Source organism: Cydia amplana, chromosome 5 (assembly GCF_948474715.1).
Source record: "Cydia amplana chromosome 5, ilCydAmpl1.1, whole genome shotgun sequence".
Taxonomy (NCBI): Eukaryota; Metazoa; Arthropoda; class Insecta; order Lepidoptera; family Tortricidae; genus Cydia; species Cydia amplana.
This window is the reverse complement of record NC_086073.1, coordinates 19,491,985-19,511,006: the sequence shown is the minus strand read 5'-3', so window position 1 is coordinate 19,511,006 and position 19,022 is coordinate 19,491,985. Positions and strand designations below refer to the sequence as shown.

The window sequence follows — 19,022 nt, the reverse complement described above, 5'->3', positions numbered from 1 at the left end:
TCAACTTTCTCTCAATTTAATACGGTTGACAATCCAATATCATCTCAGTATAATACTCTTCCTCATATTATTATTATTTGTATCTCCTTGGATATCACGGGCCTATAATCCCGGTTTTTTGATAGGCTTGCGTGGGGACACAGATCCAACACGTAGAGGCCCCTTGGAGAGCTTTAATGTCATGTAGAACGCCTGCTGGAACCCGTTCACAGGTGCAACAATAGACACCCATGAACCGGTCTCAGCAGGCATTGGGACTATTGTAGAAAAAGAGAACAGTATACTGGTCTATGGATTGAAGTTTGGGTGGACTATGAGACTGGGTTATTACTTGAAATAAATATTCGGTTATTCCTCATATTATTATTACGATTGCTCAAAATTTATTTTAGACACTTAGCATTGATTTGGATCCTGGTCGGGTCTAATTCATTTTAGTTACATACTTCTAAATTCCGTTTTGTAGTTGTGAACGTATAGGTATAGGAGAAATTCATAGTTTTGTACAAGTAGGTAGTGTTATTAATAATATAAGATGGCCATATGTGATTTTAATTTTAAATATACATATTTTAAGCATTCGCGTATTTTTTGTAAGTACAACCCTACCTTTATCATGCATACAGCACGATTTGGCAATATATGCGTGGTGTATTTTTTTGAACTTAAGCAGTGCGAAGTACGGCGGTTCTGTAAGCAGTGTGATATCCGAACCGTCCATGCCAATTTTCCATTATTTATAGGTTTTCCCGACGAAGTAAAGGTGTAATACCTACTTTTAGATAGTGATTGAGAAATTAAGACTAACACTTGACTCTATAATTATGTCGATAAGATAGCAGTTGAAATGTTACTATGAAAATCATAAACAAAATGTTGACAAGACGAAGGAATATAAAACAGAAATTGTCAATAAATACTCACTTTATTATTAAATAATTATGATCAAGTACTTTCATATCAATTGCGTCACTTAAGTACAAGAAATACCTACATTCGAACAATAATCAATATAATCATACTACACGATAAAGTATATGGCCACATTCAATAAAATAAATTATTATTCGATTTAAACATATTATACATAGAAGATTTAAACTATCGAGAGACATACTAACATCAAAGAGAATATGAAATAGAGGCCGATTTTCAAAGTAACTCATGTAGCCACAGTAAGACTAGGCCAAACGTATGGTGCAATCTTTTCGAACGATGGCGCCATACCTTTGGCCTACTGTCGAGTAGATGGCGTTAATTTTCGACATTTAACAAATTGACACATATCAGTGAAAGAATAAAGTTCAAAGTCAAATGGCGTTCTAACAGTTTTACTCTTCTGTCGAAAGATGGCAGTAAATGTACTGTGGCTATGTAGCCACAGTACATTTACTGCTGCGTAATTATGTAATTACCATGACAGTAACTCTCTATACGCTCTATTCTCTTTGCTAACATTAAGTTAATTTTACGGTTTCACTCACGTGATTTCCTGACCGCTACTCACTCATGCACTTAGTGCTTGAAAATAGAGACCTAATAGGCTCTCCGAAACATGTCGCGTGATTAACTAAAATGACGTGAGTGAAACCGTAAAATTTGCCATAGATTTATTAAAATTAGGTTTCTTTGAAATATGCACGTACAATAGGGATGATGACACATGTTGAATTTTATAACAAAATCTAGTAAAATAGATAGCAAACGAGAAATTTATCACAATAATGTGGATATTAAAATAAAATATTGAAAAATTACAGGACCTGAAAGTTTCAAAATTTAAGTTTATTTTTAACTTCCAAAAACGATAAAAGTAAGGGTACCATTCGATTCCTTACATTTCATCCAAAAAAATATTGTATAGCAACTATATACATAAACGCAATATTTCACCGACAAAAACGCAATTTTCTTGTTTTGTCCATACTACAAGATGGGCGATGACGTCACGGCCTCTGGCCGTTTTGTATAGGGCGTTTCGCGAGTGAAGTGCGACTGTCGGAATTTGACTACAATTTCTGACTTTTGTGTTACTTTAATGCAATGGGTCCCATATAGACATTTGATCCTAAAAACAAACCCAATCGATTGATACCATAAAAAAAAATTAGTCATGTAGCCTATTGATGCCATTTCGTCGCTATACTTACTCATATCTGCAACAATCATTTGATGGAGATGTCGCTTTTCTTTCATTCGGAATACGGGTGTTTTTGTCATCAAATGAGTGTTGCAGATACGAGGTTGAGTAAGTATAGCGGCGATTTGTGCCAATTAGGCCTACTTGCACCATACCACTAACGCAGGGTTAACCGGTTAAACCGTTAACTCAGTGTCAAATTGTACTGGTAACCATGGTAACTCCAGGTTTAACCGGTTAACCCCGGGTTAGTGGAATGGTGCAAGTGGCCCTTAACGGTTAGGACTTAGGGTATGATAATATAAAAAAAAACTTTTACAGTACATATGGGGCTACTTTTCCGCACTAGTGCGTAAAATAGCACTTTTCGTGCGAATGTCGAAACTTTAAAGTGCCATAGGTACTGTAAAACGTAGTTCGATACACGTGCCAATAAGTAATTCGCAACTCGTGTCGATTTAAAACACTCCCTTCGGTCGTGTTTTAATTTATCGCCACTCGTTTCGAATTTCCTCTTTTTCGCACTTGTATCGATAATTATGTTTGAGAATAATTAATTATTATGTCAATCGTCATATTCATAAAAAAATATGTTATGATTAGTCCTAATAACTAAATTTAAGTTTGAATTATCAATCATACCGTATACTTAGATGCTAAAAAAAGGACGCACAGCACGTGGAATTTCGTACGTTGGTGCCTGTTCCTATCTCTGTCGCTCGCGAAAATTGTAAAGTTATCCCTCTGTCCGCATTTATCCCACTTGATGGTATTCTTTTGTCTATGCTGAGTGTTATATATGTCGGCGGCCGATCGTAAGATCAGGCAGATCGTGAAAGGAGAAAATCTTTGACCCGTTCCCTAAGTCGACGGAGCCCCGCTACGCGGGGCTCCTATTTCTGGGCATCTAAAGCAACCTAACGAACCTATCCTACCTATATATTGGTTTAATGTCACTATCGTCAAAACATTACACAGGAACATTACGATTTGCCTGATCTTACAATCGGCCGCCGACATATAGATAACAAGATGACGACTATACAGACGTAGAGATTTTTCTAGCACGAACGTCATCTTGTTAGTGCTTGACAAAATAAAAACATCGACAATCCTGTTATCGATAAGTACCCCTTCAACGGTCTCTTATTTTGACGTAATTTTTGATCAAATGTTCTCCATTTTATCAATCGCATTTTAAAGATTGCTCTTTTTTAGCATAAGCGGCAGGCCCAAACCGGATTTATTTTCCTTTAAAACGTCCATATAAAAATAATCAATATGGATTTTTTTTAAGTATGAAATACCTATGTAAAGTATTAATAATTTGAGTTTTGTTATTCTTGTTCATTTATTTCTAAATGTGGTCTTTGTATGTATACCTATGACACATGCATATAAGACAGGTATCGATAAACTGAATATCGAAAGGAAGTCACTAGCGTTGCCTCGTTCGTGCTAGAAAAATCTCTATTGTCTAGTTATGTACAAGTAGTTATTTATTACACTTATGACTAGTCATCTAATTCTAACGGATTCAACATTTGTGAACTAAGTGTTAGGGCCACACTAGCGTCTCCCGAGCGTCGGCATAAACTCTATGGCAGCTGCGCGACGCAACTACGCAGCGACGCCATTTGCATTAGACGCTAGTGTAGGGAGGCCCTTAAATACATGTAAAAATACGATACAATTGAGATATAACTATTTAATTTGTTGGCAGTCAAGTTGCTACAAGTTCGCACTTAGGTAGCCGGTAGTTGTATAATTTTTTGATTATTCATTACTTAATATTCCAAACAATGTATAACTACTTTACTTATGCCTAGATGTCTCTACTATGGTCTCAATATTTATTATTACGAACGTAGAATTAATATAAATATTAAAATACAGAACGGTAAATATTAACGCAGAATTATATTTTTGTATTTATAATATCATTTATGTAGAATCAAAAATCAAGTCAATAAAATAAAATTGAACTAAAATAAAAATAAAATATTGAGAAACAGATCATTACTAACACTGCTTTACAATATAAACTATTACATAGCTGGTCAAGCAAATCATGTCAGTAAAAAAAGGCGCGAAATTCAAATTTTCTATGGGACGCCTTTTTCTACCGACAAGATCTGCTTGACCAAGTATATTTAGAATTATTCTATTTATGTACAGACTCCGATTAACTTAGTGCCATTAGAAAAATACTGGCGAATGCTCAAAAATATTTACACATCTGACACTAATCGTGTAGATATTTCGGAATTGTTTGCCAGTATACAATTTGGTTTAGTCACCTTAAAGAACCTTATAATGACGGGAAGCCCCCTTAAAGTACACGTAAGTACATATATATATTTTGGGGATCTCGGAAACGGCTCTAACGATTTCGATGAAATTTGCTATATAGGTGTTTTCGAGTGCGAACAATCGATCTAGCTAGGTCATATCTCTGGGAAAACACGCATTTTTGAGATTTTTTGTGTTTTCCGAGCAAAGCTCGGTCTCCCAGATATTACCTATTAAAGTCAGTATCAGTACATAGTCAGTGCCCTGTTAACCTTTTCTACGCCGTGTCAAACACAAAAGCTGTCACTCAGACCACATCATTGAACTGTCAAAACTGAAGTTGAACTTTATGTATATGCACGTAGGTAGATGTTGCTCTGTGGTCTGTGACCGATTAATCGGTCTTTGGCGTTGAACCTACGGTGCGGATATATCGGTCATAAGGTTAAAGTGGGTACATATACCTCGCTTAGAGCTCATCGTCGAAATGGTCTCCCATGAGATGGTCCCCGTAGTCCGTAGCCTCTGACCCCACGAACTGCTGGTAATGGTCGAGCACCTCTGTGAAGGTGAGGCGTCCGTCCGAGTTGTCATCGGCTGAAGCCATGAGGTGTTCCACCTCTTCTAGTGCGATTTCTCTGTGGACAATATGTAGAAATATTAGGAGGTAGTTTTACAGAAATCGAGTTTTTATACCAACATAGAAGTGACATATTTCAGTAGTCGGGGTTTGTATTGAAAAACAGTTGAGCAGTCGCAGACACTTAAAAATAAAAAATAAAATAAAAAGTCATTTATTGTCCTAATGAAACAACAATAAGCGCATAAGGTTTGAAGTCCAATATAAAGGTACATTAATCTCCGAAACTACTGAATCTAAAATTTTGAAAAAAATACACAAAATGGTTCTTTAGCTTTACCTATAGATGACAGGAAAACCTATTAAGCCGCGTCTCGATTACGCACGGCGGCCGCGCGAGCAATGTTCGACCGCGGCAAACCTGTATTTTGGCTCGCGAGCCAAGTTCGGCGCCATCTTGAACTATAGCGCGGCGGCCTCGCGCGGCAGGCGATCCGACGAATCCGACGATCGATCAGTTTGTACTCGGGAACCATGGACGTACGTCGTCGTGCAGCTGCCGCTTTTATTATTATTTATCATATTATTCACAAGAAACCTAAACGGGAAGTTCGATGGTGGATGAAAAAGATGTTTATGAATAGAATTTTACTACATGGTGGTGTGAGACTTATGGAAGACATGAGATATGAAGTTGATGTTACATTACAAAATTTCACAAGAATGACATCAGAAGATTACGAACTTTTAAAAGCATTAATTCCATGCTTCACTTCTTAATGATCTGTTGCGATAATCACTACATTTGCTATTCCCTAGAAACTGTTTAGTTCCGTATAATTTAAATAAAGTACGACACTTTTCATTATCCATGTCTGCTGCCGCGCTCGCGAGCCAACTGAAATATGTACACATCCGTCCCAACTGCGCGCGAACATTGCTTTGCCGCGCGCCGAAACACCGACAATGAATGGTTGAAATGGTTCGTCGCGAGCGAGCGAATGATCGAGTTGGCTCGCGAGCCAGCTCGGTATCGATTGCGCGCGGCTGCCTCGCGAGCCAATGTTCGATAGCTTGCCGCGCAATATGGAGACGGGGCTTTAGAAATGTGCAGTCAAGCGTGAGTCGGACTTAATGGACCCTTGGAACGCGAGTCCGACTCGCATTTGGCCGGTTTTTTAAACCGACATTTATTTAAACTACATGATTAAATACTGACTCGTTGTCGGGTATGATCCAGCGGCGAATCTCGTCCGCGTTGAGTTTCCCGTCGCGGTCCGCGTCGACCTCGTGGTCGAACTTGTCGCGCTCCGCCAACATCCACGCCTTGTCGTGACCACCTGGAAAATACGTTATACATTTAAAATTATAGAGTTATTAACCCTTTATAAGGCAGGAAAATATTCAAAAATGAACCCTATCACTTTGAAATAAATTTATGGCGCTTACGCGTTTAGGTCGCGAGACTCACGCAACGCATCTTAAGTTTGATGTCAAAATAAGTTTTTGGCAAAAAAATAATTTTTTGAACACACTTTTATCGCTGACTGTACTTTTCTTACAACAGACAACTAATACTCATAGAGACAATTCTAAAAACCCTTAACACAATTAGGTTGCGTTGTTTCATCACAGAGTTCCTATGGCCACCTCCTGTCTCTATCATCAGATCAGCTCGATGGTACCATAATATTGCATTGTCACCCGACTTACATGTGTATGCAAAATTTCAGCTCAATCGGAAACCGGGAAGTGGATCAAATTTAACTTGCAAGATTCCATTACATAGTAGTTACATACAGGTCGACCTAATAAACTCATGGTACAAAATACTAGTTTTCTGTGCCGGTTCTATACGTACGTAGTGGGTAGTGACCCTGCCTATGAAGCCGATGGTCCTGGGTTCGAATCCCGGTAAGGGCATTTATTTGTGCGACGAGCACAGATATTTGTTCCCGAGTCATTAGATGTTTTCTATGTATTTAAGTATTTGTATGTTATATACATACCTATATCGTTGTCTGAGTACCCACAACATGAGCCTTATTGAGCTTACCGTGGGACTCAGTCAATTTGTGTAAGAATGTCCCTGTAATATTTATTTATTTATTATACTAGGGGACTGGTGATGGCTTGTGAAGTCTGATTTTAATAACCCAATAACAAGTATGTTGAGCCAGACATATTACAAAGGGGCCACGTGCATCCGCTCGGCATTAAAGCAACAGAGTCCTGTTGTGTGATGCAAATTACCGTGGAGCAACATTCCCACTATAAAAACATAAGCTTGTTTTGATATTGATTCCAAGTTACTCACAGTGTGTCTCGTGTGCTCTATATACAGAGTGATGTAATATTGGTGTGTCTTACCATGCTCTGAGAAGTGAATATGTAGTTCAATACTTATTAGTCTTATTACTAAAGTGTTACGTACAGTCAGCAGCAGAATTGGCTAAGCGGGCGAGGTATTCAAAATTACCTTGACACGCTCTTATTCTCTTAACAATAAAGTTGCGTCAAGATCATTTTGAACACCTCGCCCGCTTAGCAACTTCTGCTGCTGACTGTATATACATTTAGTTGCGATACAGTCGATGCTGTGGAACAGCTGATTTTTTTCGTACTTTCGGTGTTAATAGGTTTTATATTTTCTGTTCTGTGTTTGTTTGACATGTAAATGAGATATACATTTAATAAATCATCTGAAATCTGAAATATTTAGACGACGCGCGAACTAGCATACGATTTTAGTTACATTGCGGACTATTGACCTTAAAGTTACTCAAACTTTGTTAAAGTAGTCAGTCCTTATTCTATACCGGTCCGTGGTCGTCATAAGGTAGGGTAAACGGTTCGTTATCGCTATCGCGGACGTTAAAACATTCATATGAGCCAGCCAATAGCTTTATCGATACGATATCCGCATTATGTTCTGTGTTATTATTATTTGCTATGAACAATATAATAACAATTCGATAAAGTGTACTTTAGTAAGATTTTAACGGTTGTATTAAACAACATCTTAGGTTCTACCACATAATTTATAGCAATAAGAGTATTTATATTTATATTTTTTTTTATTGCTACATAAAACCAGCAAAAACGTCTAGATTTAGATATTAGATGCTTTTTATCCTAGGAATAATCTTCTAACCCTAAGAATATGATGAGAGACAGAACTATGTGCAGTCACACCTGCAACAATATGTTACTTTTCAAAGGCTGCAAAAATATATGACACGCTCTTATGGCTCTACAAATAAATTCGTGTCAGATATTTTTGCGGCCTCCGTTGTATAACATATTATTGCAGGTGACTAGGGTTTGCACGACGGATCCGAAATGTATTGGAAGATCCGCGGATCCGGATCCAGATCCGGATAATTTCATACATTTCGGATCCGGATTGCAAACCCTACAGGTGACTGTACTTAAGGACGCTGCTTATTAAACCATCAAATTATTGATGTTAGAGGCCAATGTACTTACTAATAGTTATAGAACTTGTTTTTGAATGAATGAATGAATGAATGAAATCGTTTATTTCAGGCAACTAGTGGCCCATACATAAATACCTTAAAACTAGCATACATATTAATTATTTTTGTAATGAAAGTCATAATATGACGTGTACACACTCCGTATTATTAAATATCCTACCTAGAGTCCTAGACGGCCAATGACTGAATGAATGAGCCTCACCCCGGTCACCAATGAACTCCTCGAAGCTTATGCTGCCGTCCTTATTGCCGTCCTTTTCCCTCATCGTCTGCGCGAGAAGGAACGCATGCATCTTCTCGTGTTCCTCCGGGTTCGTGAACACCTGAGAGGAAAATATAATGAACACTAGCGACCCGCTTTGGCTTCGCACGGGTTAACAAATTATACATAAACCTTCCTCTTAAATCACTCTATCTATTAAAAAAAACCGCATCAACCGCAAATCCGTTGTGTAGTTTTAAAGATATAAGCATACAGGGACAGACAGACAGCGGGAAGCGACTTTGTTTTATACTATGCCTCCGTAGCCTAGTCGGTAACTCGGTAGTGACCCTGCCTACGAAGCTGGAGGTCCCGGGTTCGAATCCCGGTAAGGGCATTTATTTGTGTGTTCATCACAAATATTTGTTCCTTAGTTATGGATGTTTTCTATGTATTTAAGTACTTATATGTACCTATATATTATATATATCGTCGTCTAGTACCCACAACACAAGCCTTATGAGCTTACCGTGGGTCTAGGTCGATTTGTGTAAGATTCTCCCATAATATTTATTTATTTATGACAATCACCTCTCACACTAACTAATAAAATGCTAGTGTATAAATGCATTATAAAACCCATATGGACATATGGGATTGAACTCTGGGGAACGGCCAGTAACTCAAACCTCGAGATTCTGCAAAGGTTTCAGAATAACGTCCTAAGGGCTGTAACATGTGCACCATGGTTTGCAAAGAATACAGAGATACATGAATACCTAAAGATTCCAACAATCAAAGAGGAAGTTAACAGATATTGTGTTAAGTACAAAGAACGACTAAAAAACATACAAACGAACTTGCAAGGGACCTGGTAAACACCAATGACAATCCGAGTAGGCTGAAAAGGTGGCAAATACTGCGACTAGACCAGAGGCACTAAGTGGCACTAGAAGATAAATACTATCAAAGTCAAGAGAGAGTATTTAATGGAATACCTCTCAAAACCCTCAAAAAAGACATAACATCTGATTATGGCTAAAACAGTTGATTGCAGATAAAAAAAGAGAGAAAAAAAAAATATTTATGTAGTAATACTGACCTCAAACTCGTCGATGTCCAGTGTGTTGTCGCCGTTGGCGTCCGCCGCCGCCCACATCTGCTTCTCCTCTTGCACTAGCTGACAACAACAGCCTCATGTCAACATATTAGACACCTACTCGTACAGTCAGCAGCAGAAGTTGCTAAGCGGGCGAGGTGTTCAAAGTTACCTTGACACGCTCTTATTCTCTTAACAATAAAGGCGCGTCAAGATCATTTTGAACACCTTAACCGCTTAGCAACTTTTGCTGCTGACTATACTAGCGACCAGTGGCGGCGCGTCATGTTTGACGCGCCGCCACTGCCTATGGATATGTTTATCCATAGGCAAGCCCGGGCTAATTTGGCTTACATATTTTCTTTACAACTCTGCTCAAACGTCCAAAAAAAGGCAAGCCGGTGGGAATCGGCTTTTATGGACGCGCCGCCACTGCTAGCGACCCGCCCCAGCTGGGGCGCGAATTTACAGTTTTTGTTTATGCATATTACTTAACAACACATACTTTTTGCATACATAATTTCAAATGTTATTCACGACAAAACCTAGTGGAGTTTAGTGAGGTCAACGGCTTCGCACGGTACGGGTAATTAGGATTACGGGGTCGTGATCTCGTGACCCCCAATGTCAAAAATGTATTGAGATGGTCATACTGAACGAGGTTTCAATAATTTTCTACAATTTCTTGTCGGACTATACACCGATTTATTATAGGTATACATCTGGTATACATACCTATGTAAATACTTACCATTTTATTTTTGTACTGAAATTAAAATAATCAAGGAATTTAAAAATAAAAGATATTACTTGGGCGTCCGAGATTTTGAATTTCGGACGGGAATTATAAAATGTTTGCAGTTGGACTAATGGGTCTAAAAATACACCTTCCGTATACTGTGATAGTATAGTAGTAAGTACAGTCACCTGCAATAATATGTTACTCTTTGAAGAAATATGTGACACGACGGTCTTATGGCACTACAAATAAGATCGTGTTAGCTATTTTTGCGGCCTTCGTTGTGTAACATATACTATTGCAGGTGACTGTACATATAAATTCGTGGCTAAAGTGAAAAGTATGCTATGTATGATTATAGATATAATGCCTAATCGTTGTTTATATTTGTACTCTCCATTCTTTCGCGATAACATAAACAAAAGCTTCCGCGCGTCTTTAATACCGTAAACACCATTCTATTGCAAACCCTATTACAATGGCATAAAGTCGCTGTTCATAATGTGTTTTCTATAGTATAGACTGTACAGTCGCTATTAGATACATCGTAGCGGCCAAGGTGCTCAAAAATATGTGAACATGCACTTTAACGTCTTAATAATAAAGGCGTTGTTCAGATATTTGTGAATAATTTTGCCGCTCCAATATATTTGATGGTGACCCTATTGTACGCTTGTGAGTGTTATCAAACAAATGGCTAGTGGGTGAGTATTGTTTACGTTACAGATACAATTCATAAGTAGAGTATTTCAAACACATTTCAATCACACGATTTTTACCAGATACAATTCATAAGTAGAGTATTTCAAACACATTTCAATCACACGATTTTTACAAGTTTTAGAGAGTTTTCACATTGCCCGTTCCGATATCGGATTATCGGATATAGGATGAAAGTAAAATATGAGACATGTGTCTTTCTGTATTTATTTATTCATTTAATAAGTAGTCTCCTAAGGCCCAGACATACAAACGAAACATCCAAAATTTGCCACTGAAATTTGAACCTAAACTGTAGGAAATATAGTTGATTTTGCGTTGTTTGAAAATTGAACGAAACAAAGCAAAAGCGACTCTGTTCCAATTGAACAGGGTTTAAATTACATCGAACAATAGGAACTATAGGTAGGACCTTGGGCCTTAGGAGGATAGATATTACTGAAACACGAGAGATAACGCAAAAAAGGCGGACTTGATGCCATATGGCACTCTCCTGCAGGTGTTTTTCTCATAGGCGCCTAAAGGTGTGAAATGCAAGTTGAAAGTTACATACCATGCCAGTGTCCCCCGTGTCTTCCGGCAGGATCTCCTCCTCAGAGTCCACTCCAAAAGCATCCGACAAGTATTCACTCCAAGACACTACTCCGTCACGGTTATCATCTGCTTCCTTCATCCTCTCTTCTGCCTCTTCTCGGGATAACTTGCTGAAAAATAACAATATTAATCTTGAATGTACGACAACAATTATATGGGAACGATGGATAGTCTCACGACTAAGAAGTTCTTACGGAAGTTTTGTTATTAAAATTATATGGGAACTGCGGGCTAATTACACACTGACTGCTTACCAACTGCAGTTTCCATACAAATTGCATCCGGTAACCGGTTTGCAGTCTGTCTGTACTGGTCCAAACTTTAGGATAAGATAAGGAGCCTAAAATAGTTTCGATCAAATGCTCGGCTACTTGGTATTAGGGGTATTCTACCTCTGCATATAAAATTGAATATTGAAAGTTTATTAAAAAAAAAAGTTTTTTGGGCATATGATGATTGAAAATATTTCTTTTATCATCTCGATTCAGGCTTCGATTTTTACAAAAAATGTGTGCCATATTAGATAAAAACACCTCTGTCACAAATATATAGTAAATTTACAATCACAATAATTTCTACAACAAGAAACTTTTCTGTAACTAGCACCATGTTTATCAGCCCTTATCACAACTTGAGAATGTTACTACATAACTACAACACCAAAATTTATGTACAAGATTATTTTTATGTGAAGTTGAGTTCAAGTGAGTTATCGTCTATTTCTTACATAAATTCTTTGATTAAAATGTATTTATTGTAGATATAGTATCCTAATAGATATTTATACAGTCAAAATTTTACAAAAATACTATTCTCAATACATTACTATCAGTGTGGCCTCAATAAGAATAAGAATAAATTATAAAGAAAATGACAATTAACTCACCGAAAAGAATTTAAGATCCACTGCTTGAGCTCAAGCCGGTCAATCATCTTGTCTCCATTGAGATCCATCTTTAGCAGCAGATCGCCGAGCCGGCGCTTCGCCTCCTCAGGACTCAACTGGTCGAACTCCTCAGCCTCCTTCACGCTCCCTATGGAATAGTAATACGTGAATATGAGCACCGCGGGCGCGGCCGCGGCCAGCGCGCGCCTCAACGACATCGTCACTGCCGCTTATCGTAAAAAGTTTGCATCACAAAACGTCAGATGCGGCAGAAAAAAGATGTAAACAACGCACCTAAGATGGCCTCGTGGTCGAACTCGGAATTGTGCCCGGAGTCTCCGTAGTGCTCGAAGTCTCTCGCTCGGAAGCTGCCATCGTTCTCCCGTTCCTGAGTATCCACCTGGTGGTTATGCACGGCCGCCGACGCACAGTTCAGCAGCAAATACTGCGTCAGTATAAACATGAAGGAGAGGACGTATGCCGAAGCCATTTTATCGCACCCGCGATCCGGTTTTTTGATTCAGACCTCAATGGCTTTATTATGCAAATCGCATTATATTTAGTTTATTTTCAAAAATAGACTGTCGTCATTCAGGCAAAATAATAGAACCGCTGACAGATGCGGGTTGACTGCCCGCTTGACAGGAGGCTCGCGAGCTTTCGTTCGGGAATCGTGACAGCTTTAAATGTAACTTAGGTATCGACTTAACTCATTCAACTCGATTTCTGTAAATTCGACGTCATCTTATTAAAACACGAATATCAAATTTTAATTAACCGTGAAAATTATGTTTGAATTTTAGGGTTCTGTAATTCAATTTTAAGTCGAACAAAACCATATATTCTTGTAAATGCTTCAATTAACTGCTTTAAGTAAATAATAAAATATGTTCTCTTTAATAACTTTAATATCTATTAAAATTAAAAGAAAAAAATTGATGCTTATTAAAACTACCAAGCCTTAAAACTAAATTCTAATAATATATAAAAATAAAACATAATTTCAACAGGCAACATTTGGTATCAGAGAAGCTTTTGTGCAGTATCAATAATGACGGCTATTCTGTGGGCCTGTAAATGGTGGGGGTACTTTTGGAGGAAGGCGGTGAGGTAGCGATGAAGCTCACCCACTACGAGGGGCAGGTGCACCCGCGTCGCGGGATCCGCGGTGTTCAGGTTTAGCAAGGCGTACTCCAAGTAACTGCAACAAATTGGCAACAAACGTTTCACAGTAATCTACATCGAGAAGTTTGTCTAAAGGGGTGAGATCCACTATTTGTTTAGATGCGTATTAAACTACTTGAGGCTCGAGCAAGGACATAGGATACATTTTATGACTCATCATCATCATCCCAGGCAGACAAAGTCGCGGGTATACACTAGTTTAATACTATGCATACCTGCACTTGAGCGGCGTATCCAGCAGCAAGTCCGTGGCCAGCTGCTGTAGCAGGCTCAGCAGCACCGGCTGCGCCAGCGCCGGCCGGGCCGCCACCGCCACCGCGCGGCACGCCGACATCACCACCGCCAGGTCCGCCGCCAGCAGCGCGCGGGAGAACGCGCCGTTCACGTCGCCGGAGCGGATCAGCATGGATACTTCCGCTGTATACATCTAGAACAGAAAACACAGTCATTCAAAGGGCTACTGCGAACACCGAAGTTCGCAAATTGCATCTTTCTCTTTTGCTCCAATTACGGCGTAATTAGAGAAGATAGGCCCTCAGAGCTGTTTTTATTGGGATCAGTGTCGATCGAACAATAGGCAGCCAGCAGCCAGCTGTTAGAAAGAGAAGCAAGCAGCTTTTGCAGGTTATAAGACTTTTCTAAAACGTGGTTTTGTGGAAATTTAATCGGTTGTACAAAACGTACGCACGCAAGTAACTTTAAGCGTATAGGTATTTATTAAGCCTAAACTTACATTCTTTTCCTGAACAATCCCATGCTGTAGTTCCTTTCGAAAACCTCAACAGTAGTTCATTTGTAGATACAGAAGGAGTGTTCACGAAAGTAAATTCCTCTGAGACTGCGTGCGTGTTTATTTATATTTCAGGATGTGAGCCGTGTGAGTAACCGCCTGCCCCACGCCCCGCTATACCTAATGTACATGAGCTACCTACGCAGTGGTAGAAAGCAGCCGATGGCATTATGTCAGACAGTTCCTAGCAGCAACAGCATCAGGCTTACCATGCGATCGACAGGAGACAGGCCAGCACTTTCGTTGACTTCAGGTAGCTCTGGGCTAGCTACAGGGACCGTGTCTGGAGATTCAGCTCGGCCAGAGTCACACTCCGACATTTGCGGAATGGCGTTGGAGACTTCTTCACGCCACTGTTTTAACTCTCGCTCGATGACCCTGAGAAAAAACAGAACTCACTTTAAGACATTGGTATATTTGAATTTTTTTTCCACCTAATTTTATTTAAAATTTTTGCTAGAATTTCTGTACAAGTAACCCAACACAAAAGTAATAGAAACTATAAGTATCCTGTGGTGATTGTCATGACTGTTAATCAGGCAACAGGAGTTTTGCAGTAATACATTTATAATTATGCTTAACCTTTAGCTTAGCCCCCTCGAGTCGATGTCGCGCGATCTGCGAAACCGACTCCATGCACACTCGCGTTCGCGGTTTCGCGCCGCGATTCGCGCACGAGTGACGAGTGGGGCTTCAGTCCTAACTGTACATAAGTGGACCTTATTACAAAAGGCATAAGGTCCACCGATGATTACCAGTGTGGGCGATGGTATACACGAACAAGAGGATAAAGCTTACTTCTCCGTAGTACTAGTGACAGCATCCACCAGCCGACTGCTGCCGTCGCACGCTTGCTTCAACAAGCTCTCGTGTCTCTGCAGCGCTGCTTGTAAGGACTGCGACGTCTGCCGCAAGGCTTCGGCGTTGCATGCGGTATTCTCTTCCACTGTGGAAACAGTAAGCAGTAAGTATGTAATACAATTCTTTATTTGCTTAAAATATGGTACAATCAGCAGAAGAAGTTGCTAAGCGGGTGAGGTGTTCAAAATTACCTTGACGCGCTCTTTCTTCTCTTCTCTTCTCTTAATAATAAAGTCGCGTCAATATAATTTTGAACACCTCGCCCGCTAAGCAACTTCTGCTGCTGACTGTACAACAAGTAGATATTGGAAATATAGGTATCCGGACGATGACATATCCTGCTGCATGGTTAAGCATGCAAATATTATCCTCGAGCTATAAGTACCTACGTCAGAAACAGCACCAACTGTTTCTGATGTCAAAGTTGCGGCACGTTTTTATCTTTAGAGTTTACCTCCCTATTACAATCAATAACTCTTTGCTTGCATGATAATTTGATAACACTTACAGTCAGCAAACGCAGTGGCGACCATCTTGGTGACATGTTTGAGCAGCTGCCGGTGCGCGCGCTCCATGACCGGCACGTAAAGCGACGACACTTCAATGCTGAATAAATTCCTTATGAGCTCCTTAATAGACGCAGTCGTTGACGACACTATGCGCTGCTTCAAGTCCTGTAAACATATGGTCGAATTGATTACCTCCTCCTTTTTTGAAGTCGGTTATACCTCACTGACACACATACCTCGCCTACTACGCAGTTCGATCATAATGACGCGTCTATTTGATCCTATTCGTCAATACGCATATCGTCTATATCGCGATTCGTCATTTAGAATTTCGTCCATATCTAACCATTTATATCTTTGTCATTACCTCGCTCTGCAGTAAGTCCGTCAGCGCAGTCCCGACGCGGCGCTCCAGGCTGGGTCGGGCTTCAATGGCGCTCAGGAGACTCCTCGCACCGCTCTCTCCATTCTTTTCCCTAAATATAATACAATACTTATAGGTGTAAACTGAAATAAATGTCATATATTTTCTGAAAATAATTTAATGTGTTCTAGTATGTACTTATAGGTGTACTTAATATTCGAAATAAATTATTTTAAATTTGATTTCCATATAAATAAAATAACCCGACTTCACAAAACAGTAGGTACTTAGACATGCCATAAGTAATTTTATGGTTTTTACTCAAATGGAATTTTTAATCAAATGAATGTTCATTTCAAAGCTATGAATAGATCTCAACTACCGAAGAGTCCCTCTCCCTGCCTACCTAAAAAAAGTATTTTCGAGCGGCAATGTAGGTATATTTTAGCTAGATAAGTATTTACCTAAATTTAAGACGTCAATGATGTGATTGATGATGGATTGATATGATTACGAGTGTTAAATCATTTCCGCTCGGAACCCTCTTAGAGACCTCCAAGGCTCCAAGGTACTTCGCGCGAGCTCACGCCTATTTTCGCATAAGGTAAGTAAGCTCACGTACCCGTCTTCGGCAAGTTTGTCCAGCAGCTCGGCCAGCACGGTGCCCAGCTCGTCGCCGGCGCTCCGGACGCGGACCTGCGCCGCCAGGTCGGTCAGCAGTCGGGTCTGCTCCGCGCAGATATCTGCCGAAGGTAGCCCATGTTAAATAAGTAATATAATAATAACGAACGACATCACAATCCCCCATGATGAGAATCTCGAAGGACAAGTCCAGCAAGCATTTAGACTTGGCTCGCGAGATAACCGCCATGTGGGATGTTGATCCGACGATCATTGTCCCGATAGTCGTTTCAGCGAACGGTCTCATACTTATAGCGAAGTTTCTCAACCAACACCTTGAGAGACTCTCGCTAGGTGGCTGGATCTAGGGTCAGATGCAGAAGGTATCTTGGACACGAATGAATGGGACTCACCACTCAATTTGTCAACTTTCCTCTCCAAACTCAAAAAGCCGTCATGAGATTCATGAGACTGCACACCACTGTCGTCACTAGTATAATTCTCGTTCCGCTCACTATTTATGTAAACATTTTCTACCAAAGAATCTAAAGATTTCGAGCGCTTCATTTTCTTCGACGGAACGGCTCCGGCCATTTTGTATTTGTAAGTTAAAGTTTTGTCTACGTACCCTCTTTTTGTTGTTGTCGCGGACTTCCGCGATGCATATATTACATGTAGCAACACATCTAACAAAACTTTACTTGTCTATGGTAAGCAAAGCACACTTCCATTTTTCGCTCGCATGAAGTTTCAATTTTGTTTGTGAACTTATTTGCTATAGAAAGTGTTTGATAATAAAGTGGTTCTAACGAATGCTGGATGCCAACTTCGCACAGCCAGAGCATCGTCGTTTCAAAGCTAAGTATATGTATTTAAAAGAGGACGTGTAGTCCCATGCCCATGTTTCCATATATTTATTAATTTATCAGTGTTCAGTATATGTCGAGATTTTGCATAATATAATTATGGGCGGAGGTGTGCTTGAATGTGTCAGGTCAAGTCGGAGATGCGTCTGCCGACTTGAGCCTTGCCTTCTTATATAAATCGTGGTACGCCCAGCGTCCAATAATCCATTTGCGAATGGTAATGATGGTATACTTACACATAGGCTTGAGGTGCTTAGTTGCGACTAGAGCACGTACCCTTCATGAGGGATAATGGACATAACAAGCACACTCCTAACTTAATGCCAATGTAGCTGGTTGCGATCAGGTTACATGTACTTTAAGACTGTGGATCAGGTTATGGTTTGCGGCTAGTTTTGGACTGAGCCCTAAACACCCCTCATCTGGTGTGCCAACTGATCAATATATAGATGTATCTGGTTGCGATCAGGTTACATGTACTTTAAGACTGTGGATCAGGTTATGGTTTGCGGCTAGTTTTGGACTGAGCCCTAAACACCCCTCATCTGGTGTGCCAACTGATCAATATATAGATGTATCTGGTTGCGATCAGGTTACATATACTTTATGACTGTGGATCTGACTATGGTTAGCGGCTAGTTTTAGACTGAGCCCTGAACACCCCTCATCTGGTGTGCCAGCAGATCAAGATATAGATGTGACTGGTTGCGATCAGGTCACCGCACCCCTTATCTGGTGCAAGGCTTATTTACTGAGATATAGATGTGACTGGTTGCGATCAGGTCACCGCACCCCTTATCTGGTGCAAAAGGTTTACTTTCTAAGATATATAGAATTGTGACTATAATGACAGACAGACATGCACACCTATATATGTATATTTGAGTCCTGTGGGACAATGTGGAATCTTACTATGAATATAAATGTCTTGTTGTCTATCCCTATATAATATGATACAAGTTAGGGATAATTTAGTGACCGATGGTCATAAATCTATTTTTTACACAGGTGGTGGCATATGATCAAGTTAGAGCTGGCAGCTACACATTGAGCTCATGAACAGAGAGAAACACT

General features: G+C 39.8%; 2 protein-coding genes across 2 annotated transcripts; both read right to left on the bottom strand.

Moving 5' to 3' along the window:
- Positions 1-4,882: 4,882 nt before the first annotated feature.
- Positions 4,883-13,395, bottom strand: LOC134648355 (reticulocalbin-2). The gene is made up of 7 exons (XM_063502871.1): positions 13,047-13,395; positions 12,753-12,900; positions 11,826-11,976; positions 9,817-9,894; positions 8,715-8,835; positions 6,232-6,352; positions 4,883-5,070 (listed from the first exon to the last, which is right to left on the bottom strand). Exons 1-7 carry the CDS (start codon positions 13,240-13,242, stop codon positions 4,902-4,904), a joined length of 984 nt encoding a protein of 327 aa, XP_063358941.1. The 5' UTR covers positions 13,243-13,395; the 3' UTR covers positions 4,883-4,901.
- A 243-nt stretch (positions 13,396-13,638) lies between these two features.
- LOC134648526 (enhancer of mRNA-decapping protein 4-like) lies at positions 13,639-17,704 on the bottom strand. Its single transcript, XM_063503047.1, has 8 exons — positions 17,496-17,704; positions 17,084-17,204; positions 16,465-16,573; positions 16,097-16,262; positions 15,526-15,673; positions 14,937-15,105; positions 14,153-14,364; positions 13,639-13,953 (listed from the first exon to the last, which is right to left on the bottom strand). Exons 1-8 carry the CDS (start codon positions 17,674-17,676, stop codon positions 13,776-13,778), a joined length of 1,284 nt encoding a protein of 427 aa, XP_063359117.1. The 5' UTR covers positions 17,677-17,704; the 3' UTR covers positions 13,639-13,775.
- Between the last annotated feature and the right edge of the window lie 1,318 nt (positions 17,705-19,022).

Excerpts from the sequence above, each read along its gene's own strand:
- LOC134648355 (XM_063502871.1), bottom strand. The coding sequence starts at position 13,242 with ATGGCTTCGGCATACGTCCTCTCCTTCATGTTTATACTGACGCAGTAT. Across the intron at positions 9,895-11,825 it reads ACACGGGGGACACTGGCATG|CTAGTGCAAGAGGAGAAGCA; the intron begins GTATGTAACTTT and ends TGTTGTTGTCAG. Across the intron at positions 5,071-6,231 it reads TGGATCATACCCGACAACGA|AGAAATCGCACTAGAAGAGG; the intron begins GTCAGTATTTAA and ends TATTGTCCACAG.
- LOC134648526 (XM_063503047.1), bottom strand. The coding sequence starts at position 17,676 with ATGGCCGGAGCCGTTCCGTCGAAGAAAATGAAGCGCTCGAAATCTTTA. Across the intron at positions 16,574-17,083 it reads GACAAACTTGCCGAAGACGG|GGAAAAGAATGGAGAGAGCG; the intron begins GTACGTGAGCTT and ends TATTATATTTAG. Across the intron at positions 13,954-14,152 it reads GATACGCCGCTCAAGTGCAG|TTACTTGGAGTACGCCTTGC; the intron begins GTATGCATAGTA and ends AATTTGTTGCAG.